This window comes from Columba livia, chromosome 7, assembly GCF_036013475.1.
Source record: "Columba livia isolate bColLiv1 breed racing homer chromosome 7, bColLiv1.pat.W.v2, whole genome shotgun sequence".
In the NCBI taxonomy this organism is placed as follows: Eukaryota; Metazoa; Chordata; class Aves; order Columbiformes; family Columbidae; genus Columba; species Columba livia.
In genome coordinates this window covers 37,268,310-37,281,303 of record NC_088608.1, presented here as the reverse complement: position 1 = coordinate 37,281,303, position 12,994 = coordinate 37,268,310, and the positions used below count along the sequence as shown (strand labels likewise).

Sequence of the window (12,994 nt, the reverse complement as noted above, 5' to 3'; positions counted from 1 at the left end):
AGCGAGGGAAATTGGACGGAGACCCTTTGAAAGTGCAGTCAGGAGCCGGAGTGTGAAACCAGATGCTTTCTGCAGCGAGCAGCGCGCTGGGGGATCCGCTGGGCCCGCTGGCAGTCACGTCATTCCTGGGTTTGAGCGACTCATTTTATAAATTGGCAGAATTGGTGGGAATGGGGTGTGTGTGTGTTTTTTTAACGTGTCGTATGCATTTACGAAAGAAAAAGACGTTCTGCCTGTGATCTCTCTTATCCAGTAATGACAGCTAAGCGGATTGCTAGCGCCAGTGTAGATTAAGAAATTAAGAAGAAAAAGCAGCATGTATGTGTAGAGGAGAGCCTTGTCCAATGGGAGCTCTAAATCAAAGCAACTCCCATATGGAAACAGCCAGTTAACTTGAAGTTCAAACCACGCTGACATTTGTAGCACGTGGAAATTTCATGGTATTCTTGTTCTATCTCTTCCTGCCATTATAAGAACAAGAGAAAAGTATTTTTTGCTTTGTTTCCTCCTACCTGGGCTTTTTGTTCTGTCTGTCGCAAATAGCATCCCTGCTCCATTTTTTCCAGATGTAAAGCCCACCGCAGAGACGCTGGTGCCCACTTTGAAGAGCGAAGAGACCACCACCCCATACCCAACTGATGAAGAAGCAACTGAGTGTGGTGATAGCTGTGGAGAAGAGGAGGGTATGTATCAGAGCAGCACATCTTTGTCTCAATAAATGATGGGTTAAGAGCTAAGGAAATACCCTTATCTTCCCATTAGCTCCTATACATGTGTCGTATTCCTGGAAAGCTGAGAGTAATATTATTAGTGATAGGGCAAGATAAAAAAACCACCCAAACAAAACCTGCCAAAATCTGATAAGTTATATCAAGGAAGGATGCGAGAGCAAGAGATAGGACCTAATTCAGTCCATACAGCATGAAACTTGAAGAGCTGCTCTCTCAGGTTCCTTACGTGACCTGGAGAAACTCAGTTAGTGCCCTGTTTAGAGCCACCTCCGTTCCAGATCCCCTTGGCTGGGTGTTGTAAATTCAGAAGGTGATTCAAACTGCCTGGTATGTGGGACTCGTTTAGCAGAGGTCACAACTGCAGAGGTAAATCGCAATGTGTAGAGAAGGCTGATGTCCTGAACACCTATCTGTTAAAAAACATCTTTCCTAATATCAGCTGCTTAAAATTTAGGAGGACAGTCTGGGCTCCTTGTGCAGGCAGCAGAGAGGGGGAACACTAACTCCAGGCAGGAGTTTGTCCTCCTGGTCCTAGGTAGCTGTCAGATGTACAGAGAGTGGTTTGGTGTCTGTGGTGTCTGGCTATAGAAGACAGCAGAGCAGTGCGGGGTTAGTTGTACAGTGTGTGGGAGATGCACGAAAACAGAGCCTGGGGCATTTACACAAGGACTTCAACCAGAAATCTCAGAAGGAAAAGCTGCCTTTTGAGATAGCTCCTAGGACTTCTGTCAGTTCAGCTTCCAGTCCTGGAGGAAAAATTAATGGGTTTTAAAATAAATAAATTTTTAAAAGAACGTTAATTGGCTTTTCACACCTCCCATCGGGATTCCACTGTAGTTCAGTTCTGGAAATGCGAGTTGCAGAAGTAGCTCGAAGGGCCTGATTCTCATTGCTTTTGCCTCAGTTATGTGCCTATGCAACCCTGCTACCATTGAGGCACTTGGGAAACTGCCAAGAGGAAATTTAGGCCAGTAATAGTCTCTGCAACAACACGATTCCTGGGTGCAGTCCAGGGCAAGAGAGTGAGCGGAGTTTGCCGTGGAGCATGGAACCAGCCTCCCTGTCAGCTTCCCTCAGATTTAGCAACAATTTTCATTCTCATAAACAATGAGTGTGTTTCTCTGGACAATCAGATTTATGACAGCCAAACAGAAACAATGCTGCTCTCCAGGGTATGAGATTAGATTGGAATAAAAGGATCCATGATCTGCATTGTTTTATTTCGAAGTGGGAGCGTGTAAAGAAAACCTTCTGCCCCTTGCAGCAAAGTTCCCCTGATGCCTATTGCCTGAGTCACTCACCTCCTTCTGGCTATCGCTCACTTGGTGGGCACTGTGATTTAAAGCTTCCTCTTTGCTCAGGAAAAACCCAGCCTATAACTGGGCTCTGACGTGCATGTCTGCTGAGTGCTTGGGACGGTCTCAGACCATTTCTGCAGCCTCCGCGCCTTATGATGCTTCCCCAACTGAAGGAGCCAGCAGCTGCCTGGCTGCTACATGCAGCCCCTGGCATGGGTCCTCCTGCCCACAGACCTGTCTCTGCAGGCTCTCCAAAGCTTTTAAAGCCGTTGACACAGAGGAATTAGCTCTGCTTCTGTTTCACAGATGAAAAGTTAAATGCCTCACTCAAAGACCATGTGGTGTCCATAGCAGAACTAGAAATAGAGGCTGTCTCCTTTCGCTCAGAATCCAAAAGCTTGAGCTCATGGTGGCCCCACGTTTCCCCTGGTAGCATTTCCATGAGAAGGTAGGAAGTGGTGAGTGACAGCTCTCCATGTTGACAGACAGCTCCCGTCTGGTGCAAGTGGCTCGATCTGTCACTCAGGAGCTGGGTTTTTGGAGCACTTGAGATTCTTCTTTAGGAGCCAGAGCAGGAACTGATGAGCACAGGGCACTCAGGAAGCTCTCTTCCTTGACATTTAAGAAGGCATTTAATATTTGACCGCTCTAGGGGATGAAGAGAAGGTGCTGATTAGAGTCTGGAAGCATTCGGTACTTGCTTTTATATTTGCTTAGTTTGGTGGATTAGTTGCAGGACATGGTGTGAACATTTTGATGATGCAGAACTTAAGGCTGAACCCTGGAGCTGACGAAATGTGAGATAGGTTAAAAGCATCAGTGTGAGTGAGATTTCATGCTTTCTTCAGTATTTATGTCTTGCCAGCTATTTTAGTTTTGGGTTAGTTTTTAATAGCAACCCTTCATGGGTAGGTTATTTTTTTTAATCCAACTTTATTTTGCTTCTATTTCTTTTTATAAGATTTCCATCTCCCTGTGAACTTCAACTGCAACTTTGATCTCCCCGAAGACCTCTGTGGTTGGTCACACGACTTAGCAACGGGTTATATGTGGTCTTTTCAGCCTACAAGCACCTGGATTGGCAACTCTGAACCAAGTCCTGAGACCGTACCTGGTAAGATGGTTAATACCACACCAAAGCAGGGAAGAGGGAGCTGATTTGGTTCTCTCTGTGTGAACAGTGTGACTGATTATTGCACAGCTATCAAGAGTTGTGAAGGCTGTGCAGAACTGAACGTTGTCTTTTGTGGAATCCTTCAGATGCTTTGCTTAATGGATTCATGACTTATTTATAGGACTGTGACCACTGGCACTGAATTATACTAACTGTCCTCTTGAGATAGCCTTGAATCGGACGCTGGGCTTTGAATCCCCTGTGACCATGTAGGTTAGCCTGGGATTTGTTCCACATCCTGATCCAATTGTCTTCTGTAGGACCCAGTGTTTTTTCCCCCAGAATGCATTTTCCCTTTTGTTAGAGATGCATTTCTTCCTTCCATATGTTGCTCGGATTGCCTATAGTCCTCAGCTATTCTGCACTCTGGGCTTGCACAGGCTGGATTTCAGCCTCCTCCAAGTGAAGGATGAGCTAAGCCCTAAGAATGCAGAAATATGCCAGCTTCTCACTGTTTGACTTTTGCTCTTTTCCTCTTCTGTGCTTTGGAAGCAGGAGATTTGCATGAGTGTGGCAGAGCCTAATTTATGGAGGACCTCACTGAGATGTGCTGGCATGGGCTGGAAGGGAGCCCGCCTCTGGCAGCATGGTTGATAGATCAAGTTCTTCAGCTTCACATCTTGGAACTCGCCCCGGGACTAGTGCCCTTTCCTTACCCTTGTTGGCTTTGTGGCACGGGTGGCGCAAAGAACATTTGCCAGTTTCCTTTTAACGCTAGATTACATCACGGTAACATCGCTTCTCTTCACTGTCTGTCATTGTTTATGAAACTCAAGGCTCCCCCAGGGAGAGCTGGCTGATCTTACCTGGATTCAGCTCTGCCCTGATGCCTGGTGACTCCAGCTCTGGATGCCACACTCCTCCCCGCCCTCCCTCCAGGAAGGTTGAGTCTGGAGATGCAAACATTGGGGCGAACCTGTTAGCCACCTGGCAGAGGCGCTGGCCAGATTGGCAGTGCCGCCAGCCAGTTGGAAAGCCATGCAGCCAACACCTGGTAGGCAGTGCTAAAGAGGAAAATATGTATTCTAGAAACATATGGGAAGAGGAGAATCTGCTACATCTCCACACACAAATCACCCCCACACAAATGCACACATCATTTCTCTCTTTAGCTCCTGAGGTGCCCGGCATTTTTCTAAGAGACACAGTAATGCTGTAAGTGCAGCCTGTATGGACATCTGACAAATTCTTTGGTGTGACATAGGGTCACAGTGTCTGCTATGGAGAAAAACATTTTCATATTTCAAGTGTTTATCTCTTCAGCATTTGAGTGCTTTAGAAGATTAATATCTGGAGCTCAGCGGAGCCTCGGGCAACAGGAGAGAACACTTACAGCCAGCCCCAGACTTAATAACCCTCCCCATCTCATTCGCTGTAATAATGTTTAATTAATATAAGCCTCCTGCAAGTAGGATAAAAATTACTTATTTTTATAACTCAGACTCAATTTTTCATTTCATTTCCTCTCCCCCGAGCCTCCCTACAATTAGTCGGCCATAGTTTCTTAGAAGACTTGGCTGCGTGTGCGCACGCGTGTGCGCGCTTGGCACTCATGCACAGCCTGGGAGAGGCTGGTGCTGCCTCTGCCCAGCACGCAGTTCTGCTTTTTACCTTTTTTCTACCCTTTCTTCTCTTCCTTGGTTAGTTATGAATTTCAAAGCCTCATCGCTGAGCTCTCCCTTAGGGTGCTGTGTGCAGCCAGGCACCAAAGCACCAAGGAGGCGCGGGCAGGCGCTCCAGCCCTATACGGCCAGAGGAAGAGAAGGAGAGGCTGAAGTGAGCTGCCCACAGCGCTGGAGGCAGCCAGCAGCAAACACCAGGCACAGGGATAGTTGTTGGCACTGCCATGGGATCAGCCTCCCGGCACAGAGCTGCGGAGGGGCCGGCGTGCAAAGGCATCGCTGCCACTTCGCTTTGGTCCTGCTCTTAGAAATGAAGAAGACGTGACACAAAGGGAAACAACTATTTGCTTTTTTCCTCCCCACGCAGCTTTTAAAAGCAGCTCGAGAAACATGAAGAAAAGGCGATGCTGGGCTGTCGGCTGGGACAGAATCGAAGTATTGTTTTGTTCACACTCCTCCATTCTTCCCCTGCCTTTTCCTCGTGCTCCCTCCAGCACTTTGTTTCTACTTAGAAAATTCATCCCCAGACTCCAGGGAGTAAGGAATGAAAAGCCCTTGTTTGGGGTGGTCTTTTCTTGTGAATTCCCCACCCCGGGGTGAGCAGTTGGGTGAAGGAGAGCAGCTGTGCTTGGTTTAGGGGCAGGGCAAAAGCCAAAGGGAACTGAAAGCTGCTGGAGCCCACTTTACTCTGATTTAAAGGTGCTGCCTCTGGCTAGAGGCTGTGGCTGCTCCACAGTAGCGAGGAAGTGTGCTGTGCCTTTAAGAGCCATGTGGGATGTATTTCTATTTCTTCTGAAAATAGCAAAACAAAAATTAAAATTAATAGGGAAAAAAATAATAATGAAAGGAGGAGCCCTGGCTCCGTCTGCGTGAGAGAGAGGGGGAAGGAAATGACCATGGTGAAATATCCTCTGCGAGGCACTTGATTAGAAAAGTCTGCTGAGAGACAGGCCTGAATTCCTCAGATATCTCCCAATTTCGTCTTATGCGCTGCGCGCAATTCCTCCTCATCTTTGGCATGGAGAACTTCTTCTCAAGACTGACAAGACACCCACTGCTCTCACTCCACTATTTTTATTTCCAAGATACTCTTTCAGGCAGCTCTTCATTTCTTTTTTTAGCCTTGTGTTCCTTGGGCTCTTCACACCACGGATTAGCTCCACGTCCTCTCCAGCAGGCTCTCGTTACACGTCTGGGGACCCCGTTGGTGAAAGTGGACCCAAAGTGCCCAACTCAGCAGAAGCCCAGCATGGTTCCAGCTGTTACCCTGCCCTTTGCAAGCCTGCAAGATACTGTTGCTCCCTTTTCCATGTCCCCATGAGAGATTGCCAGGATTTTTCCCTCTATGGATTTTCAGATGCTTCCCATTCGTAGAAAGATTCCCCTTAGCTGCACCTAGCAAGCTTCAAGGAGCAACAAGCTCAGGTTTCAGTGAGGCTTCATCGCCCCATCCTGCTGCACGCAATGGCAATGTACCATTGGTGTCCAGATAGAGGTCTTATGACCTGAAAATAAATCTAGGTTGGTAAGTTGGGCACCTCAACTCTTCACCACCTTTGAATTTCACCGGGGGCTTGATCCTGAAGGGTGTAGAGATCCTGGGTCATATCCGTAGCTGTTAGGTGCGGCTGCGTTGCTCTCAGTGATGCTATGCTAACAATCCAGCACTGAAAAGCTGGAATTGGTGTGTTTTGCCCATTTTTTTTCCCCTTCCCTTTTCTTGCAGTCAGTAAGTAAATACCTTCTGGTCCTAGAAGAGCGCTGTGGGGGCTGCACCTCTACCACACGCTGCTTCTCATTCAGGTGAGCACAGCATCAGGATCAGAGCCCCGGCAGTGTTATGAACCCCGTGTTGTTTGGATGTTGGCAGCTGTATGTGCACACAGCAAAGGAAGTGGTTTTAGACCTTGCAGCTCTGCTGGCCACATAACTCTTGGGCTGGGCTGCAAAAACCCACCGAGAGCTTCTGTTGTGGGCCGTGGCCTCGCTGGCTTTGAGGAATGCAGCTCATTTGGGTTGCAGGCGCTGCAGGGAAAGGTTTATTTGTTTCAAAACCTTTCCAGCAGAGGAATGTTTGTAGTGCTCTGAAGTTTCATAAGAGCTTATTTTTTAAGGAAAACAAATGTTGAGCTGTTTTTAAGCTGATGGTGACCCTTCACCATTGCTGTATTTTTCCCGTGGGATCTTTAAAAGGGAAAGTTTCATATTTTTCCTGCAATCCATGAGAACTTCTGCCTGAAGGCCTTGATCCTACTCTGTCCAAACCAGCAGAAAGGTTTTCATGGTGTTAATGGAGCAGGCCTGGACTGAACTGAGTCTGCACTTACTCTCATGAGACGTACTCTCAGGGCTTGTGCCTTGGGGACACATTTTGACCTCTAGGGTCAATCTCGTTCCCTTTGAAGTAGGGAAGGAGTCTTGCATGTGGGGTAGCGTGAAAGTCAAGCACTTCTGTGCAGTGAGTGAACAGCTGGATGCTGTGGGAAGGAGACCACATACCTAGCTGTGTCTCCCCCCACTCCCCCATGCGTGGTGCAGGTTGCCTCTCAGCAGAGCTGTATGTGGCTTTCATTTGCGCAGTGAGGACAGCAAACCCTAAAAAGCCATTTGTGCCTTGGCTGCCCGCAGCATGGTGGAGCTGGGACACAGCAGCACCCACATCATGAGAGGTTTGCTGAGCATCGGCTGGGCTGTGCAAGTGTCCTGACCATGAGCCATGGCCATCCTTGTGCCCATACTGTCTTTCGTGAGAGCAGGGACACAGCCATTGTCTATTCTGTCCCTGCACTGCCAGCAAAGCTCCCGCTCACTTGGGCTGGGTTGGAGGCAGAGGAGAAGAACCCATTCCTCCGGGGCTCACCCGTTTCGTCTGTCTCAGTCATTAGTCACTTTTTGGACCCAAACACCAGTGACACACAGTGCCTATAAACCCAGGCTGGAACGCTCTCTGGAAAGCAAGACGCAGTCTCTCAAATCTCAACGTGCGCAGCCCTCCATCGCTTCGCAGCGCTGACTTGGCAGCCCGTGAGTCACAGAGCCCGGTTCGGCAAAGCGCACGTGAGCTGCCGTGCACGGCGTGCAGGGCAGAAACACAGGCTGGGCAGGTTAATGCCGTTAATTGTGCGTGTACAAGCGCTGGGCACGGGTGGGTCTGCAAAAACCCTTTCATGTGGGGGCACGCAGGGGGCCTGGCAGGCTGGTAGCAGACACGGCGCGGTGGCAAGCAACTCGCTTAGCATAAATGTCAGCCTCTAATTGGCATTCGGTTTGTCAGGGACACTGTGCCCTCCCTGCGCTCTCGGGGGGAGGCAGTGGGCCTCACGGTTGCACGGCGCTGTTAAGGACGTGAGGCTTAATTAAGAGAGAGGATGTAATGGCCTGTCCATTAGAAGGGCTCCGGAGAGCAGGCGGAGGGCTTGGTTCTGGGCAGGTGTGGGGTTTTATGCCTTTCACAGACTGATTTAGAGACTGAAATGGCAAGGACTTGGCAGGCTAATTAACACATAATCAAAATTGAGGGGATTTTCCAGCAGACGCAGTGATCTAGTTAATATAAATATTAGTTTTACGGAGGATTGATTTTCCTTCGTAAATGAAAGTCTGCCATTGAGGAGAGGCCTGTCACTGAAATTACGGCGGCAGCCTTTTGAGAGGAATTTGCGTGATTTGCCAAAAAAATTAAAAATATAATAACTATCCGATTTCAATCTGCATATTCATGCAGCTGCCATCCTCCTGCTACCAGAGCACCCTGCAGTTGCGAGGGGATCTGAGCTGATCCACTCTCCGGGAAAGGCAGCTTCCAGTTCACACACCCCAGAAGGATGTCAGGATCTGGGACATCTCCCCAGTGCTGCAGGGCCCAGAACAGAGAGATATGTCACCTGTGGGATGTAGCAGACAAGAGGTGGCTGCGAAACAAGCTCTGCAACGAAGGGTGCGGTGACCTTTGGAGGGACGTCAGTTCAGCGTGGGTCCTCCATAGGAGCAGCAGCTGTAACTCAACGATATCCAGCAAGGGGGAAATGCAGAGAGAATCTGAAATCTCAGTAATTGCTTGTGTACATCCTGCCCGACATGTTTTGCTGGAAAGCCTCCAGATGTGCTGCTGAGAGCAATGAGGAAAGGTGCTTTTCTTGGGAGAGAGAGGGTGAGATGTGCAGGACCCAAACACAGGCAGGCTGACCTTGTGGAGAGAGCGGCTGCTATGGCTTGTGGTTGCAGCCTGACCCAAACCGCGAGGCTTCATCCCCTGCTGCCCCTAATGTCCTCTCAGATGGCTTGCTAGCAGGAGGGGACAAGCACGCCAAGAGGAAACGGCGTTGGCCAGATGGTTTATTTGCAGAGCCCGGCTGGTGATTTATCTGGGACTTGCTGCCATGCACGTACAAGCAACTCTGCCATCATCTGGCTGGGGATGGTTGTGTGTTCACACTCCTCTGGCTCCCCTACATCTAGATGGTCCCATAAATCTTCCATGAGATTTATGCTGTAGCATCAGTTGCAAAAACAGTGGTAGGTTAAAGTGCCTGAGCAGGTTTGTCCTGCCTTCTTTGAGCCAGCACTTTGAACTACCAGTGTCAGTTCAGTGGGGGATGTAGCTGCTGTGTTAGCTGGAATAGAGGCTGCAAAGCAAAGTTCTGGGAAAGAGATTAAAATGCATTTCTGATCCTGGAAGAATTGATCAGCTCATCATTGCAAGGCTCCCTTCAAGTGTTTTAGCGGGGGAAATCAGCCTTTCAGGTGCTTTCTGTGCCAAAAGCTTCCATTTACTGTATCAAACAGAGAGACTACTGGAACCGCCGGGCTCCCACATGCTGTTCCAACAATTAGCGCCACAGTGCCCTTGTTCAGTCAGTCTCAGCAAATTTGCGGGGCTTTTCAGAAGGTCCAGCTAGCCATTAGAGTGATCCAGCCATTTCATCTTCAAATGGCACAGAAACTCGTGTCTGCATACACTCCATTCCAGAGGCTCCTGTTAGCAGGAGCGTGTAGTACCCAAACCTTCTGCTACTTGCAGGGGAGCAGCTGGGTCCATCACCCCAAGACTGAGCATCTCCACAGCCCTTGGGATTGCCAGCAGGTCCCGGATAGCTCTGTGGGCCCAGCAAGATGCAGGGTTTGGGAGGGCTCTGAAAGAGCCCCTGTGGTTGTGGGGCGGGGGGGAGTTGGCTTTGGCTGCATTTCAGGCATTTCTTTGATTTCACAGCCTGATAGGAATGGGAACAAATCTGAGGTCAGTGTTGTCCTGGTGGCAGGGATGTGGCTCAGAGGCACACAGGCTCTCCTGCCAAAGCAGCAGAGGCGGCAACGCTGCGTACCACTGGCTCCCAGGGAGGGGTGCAGATCATGGGGGGTCTCCAACTCCACCATTAACACAGTCCCCTGTAGTCAGCTGTGATTTTTGGGTGGATCTAAGGGCGGCTTCCATCCCTGCGCTCAATCAGGCTGCCTAGATGCTGGCACCAGAGGTCTGTCCTGAACTCTGAGGATTTGATCATCCTTGATCCTGGCTAATACTTTTGTTAAGGATTTGCCTGTGAGATCATTTCAGCTGTGAGACAACTGTATGATCACAGTCTGATTTGCTCGTCCACCTTGTTTGGTTTTGCTGCTTTTTCCTTTAAAGAGGTTTGTAGTGAATTACAAAAAGAAGGTTTTAATTCGGGAGACCTTAATGACTTGTTATGCCTTATCACTCCTTACGCATGGAGTACAGCTTGTTCTTTTCTTTTTTTCTTCTTCCGCTTGTTTGTCTCCCACATCTCCTCCTCCACCACTACCACTCCGAGGTAAATCACAAGAACACTCCTCCATTAGAGAACGGCATGGTACTTTTTCAAGTGATTCACTCAAGCAGGAGTGGGCAAACATACTTTCATCGTTTTTTTCTTCCACTGTTTGTTGGCATAAAGTGCCAAGTGGCCCAAGTACATTTCATAGGTGCTGGAAAATATTGCTGGGAAATGTTGCTCTTTCTTTATGTGGCCAGTCAGGGACAGATTTGTCCTTCACGCAGCAAAATCAGTGAAAGTTCATATGGAGTGGATACGCTTTTGGAATATTTCAATCATACATCACAGGAGTAGAGCAATGGCAATCTTTCTGCTGTCTTGTCCTAAATTTATTTTAGAAAGCTGTGTAGCTCACGGTGGTTGGTTTCAGCCCAGCTCTCCGGCAGCCACGAACTCGTGGCAGCGCCAGTGGCTGTGCAACCACTGATACATCTCCCTTGGTTGCTGAACAGCAGCAGGGTCAGCTGCTGTTTTCTGGATGGGATCTGTCTTTTGTGCTCAGCAACTGGACTCTAAGTTCAGGTCTCTCTGGTTTAAGTTTTGGAGATGTTTTAGGTGCGCTTTGCAAAGATTCTCCGTGCAGACGCTGCTCTTCTGCCATTGCTGCGGGCACAGAAGCCACAGAGGGAGCAGGGCAAGCAGGAGGCAAAGCTGCTGCTCACAGCTCTGCCCATCAAGCATGACAGGCTAAGATGTGGGGAAGGGAAGCGACAGACCCTTAAGTGTGGTCCCAGGGCAGAGGTGACCCTGCTGGGCTGCAGGAGGGTTCGTACATGCTGGCGTGAAGCGCCAGTGACACTTGCCCACCGTGCAGCAAGAGTAAGCACGTTCATCCCGCTCGAGTGAAACACAAAATACAGCAATATCTGTTATTTGCCTGTCTGTGTCACCTTGTACTGTGGGCACTGCAGCCAGAGCATCTCAAGGGACCATGTCCTGCCATCAGTTGTGATGGGAGGGGACAGTTAAGGATCAGATCAGCTACAGGCTTGGCTTTCAGTCTGTGCTAAGGGACTTCAGGCATCCAGGCTGCAAATGGGGAGCTACTTGAGGAGGCTTCTCATCGGAGAGGACTGGAAACCACTGATTCCAGACCAAATCAGTTGGGCCCAGGGATTTGTTTCCGTGGGCTTTTGCTGCTATTGGTATTCACATCAAGTATCTCCAGTTCCAGTCTCAGCCTTGAACTTCTCCTGGGATATCAAACGTACCAAATCTCCTCCCTGAGGACTGACAAAAAGCATGGCACAATTTAAAATCTAATATTAAAGCAAGTGAATCCCCTGCTGTATGTATTTCAGCTGCCTTCAAGTTTGCAGCTACCCGCTTGTCACCTGTGCATATTTCACTCACTGGGACCACGTCTTTCCTCTGTGCTGTGCTTTAGGGGCTGTTTTGCTGCATTACAGAAAAACCGAGAGCCAGGCTTTCATTTTGCCGTGTGTATCTTCAAAACAAAATTGTCAGCTAGACCCTGATTGTGGAGTATTTATCACTGGGGATGAAAAGAGGCAGGATGAACACAACGTGAGATCCCCATCCAAGATGAGTTTTCAGCACCAGCAGTTAGAAAAACCCACCTCGGGCTTGTTCGCTGAGCAAGCTCCCAGCAGAATAAACACTTCCCCCACCAATGTTATCATTGTGCCATCACTTCTTCTGACCATAGCTGCTCTTTAACTTCTCCTAATTATATCGATCTTCAGCTTACCGCTTTCTGGTTTTGCTGGTGAGGGTGGTGGCTGGTGAGGGATGCGTGGTGATGAGACACTTGTTGCAAGCAACCCCAGAAAATAAAATAATGGTGTTTTCTTCTTTGAACAGAAAGCAAGAATTACCTGCGGCTGCATAGCAGTGGAAGGAGGGAAGGCCAGCGTGCCCGGCTCATCAGCCCCACCATCTATCTGCCCCGGAGCGCTGTCTGCATGGTTTTCCAATACCAGGTGTGGGGCAGCAACGGGGTGATGCTGCGGGTCTGGCGGGAAGCCAGCCAGGAGCACAAGGCGCTGTGGGTCATCACGGAGGACCAAGGGGAGGAGTGGAGGGAAGGCCGCATCATCTTGCCGAGCTACGACATGGAGTACCGGGTAAGATGCTCAGGAAAGGTGTGCTGGACCAGGCAGAGATCTCCAGCATCTTTATTTCAGTGTTTCAGAGCCAAGGCCCATTCGTCATTAGGGAATGTGGCTGTTTTCATTGTGTTTCTCAAGTTGCCATAGTAACTAAACGACACTGTTTGTTATTCAGAGAGTGCCTGTCTTCTGCACAGACTTGGGCCTTTGTTTAGCCTGTTGCCTTTTATATTCCTCAATTCTCTCACTTTGCAAATATTTTTTCCTCCTTTTTTTTTTTTTCCCCACTTTTTTTTGTGGAT

At 49.0% G+C, this 12,994-nt stretch overlaps 1 protein-coding gene across 6 annotated transcripts in view; it reads left to right on the top strand.

Moving 5' to 3' along the window:
- Window positions 1-12,994, top strand: part of NRP2 (neuropilin 2) — an 82,209-nt gene that overhangs the window by 47,082 nt on the left and 22,133 nt on the right. For all 6 annotated transcript variants that reach the window (XM_065069457.1, XM_065069455.1, XM_065069456.1 and 3 more), the window contains exons 11-13: window positions 567-683; window positions 2,991-3,143; window positions 12,445-12,707. In XM_065069457.1, the coding sequence (XP_064925529.1) occupies window positions 567-683; window positions 2,991-3,143; window positions 12,445-12,707 (533 nt within the window). The remainder of the gene's footprint in view (window positions 1-566; window positions 684-2,990; window positions 3,144-12,444; window positions 12,708-12,994) is intronic.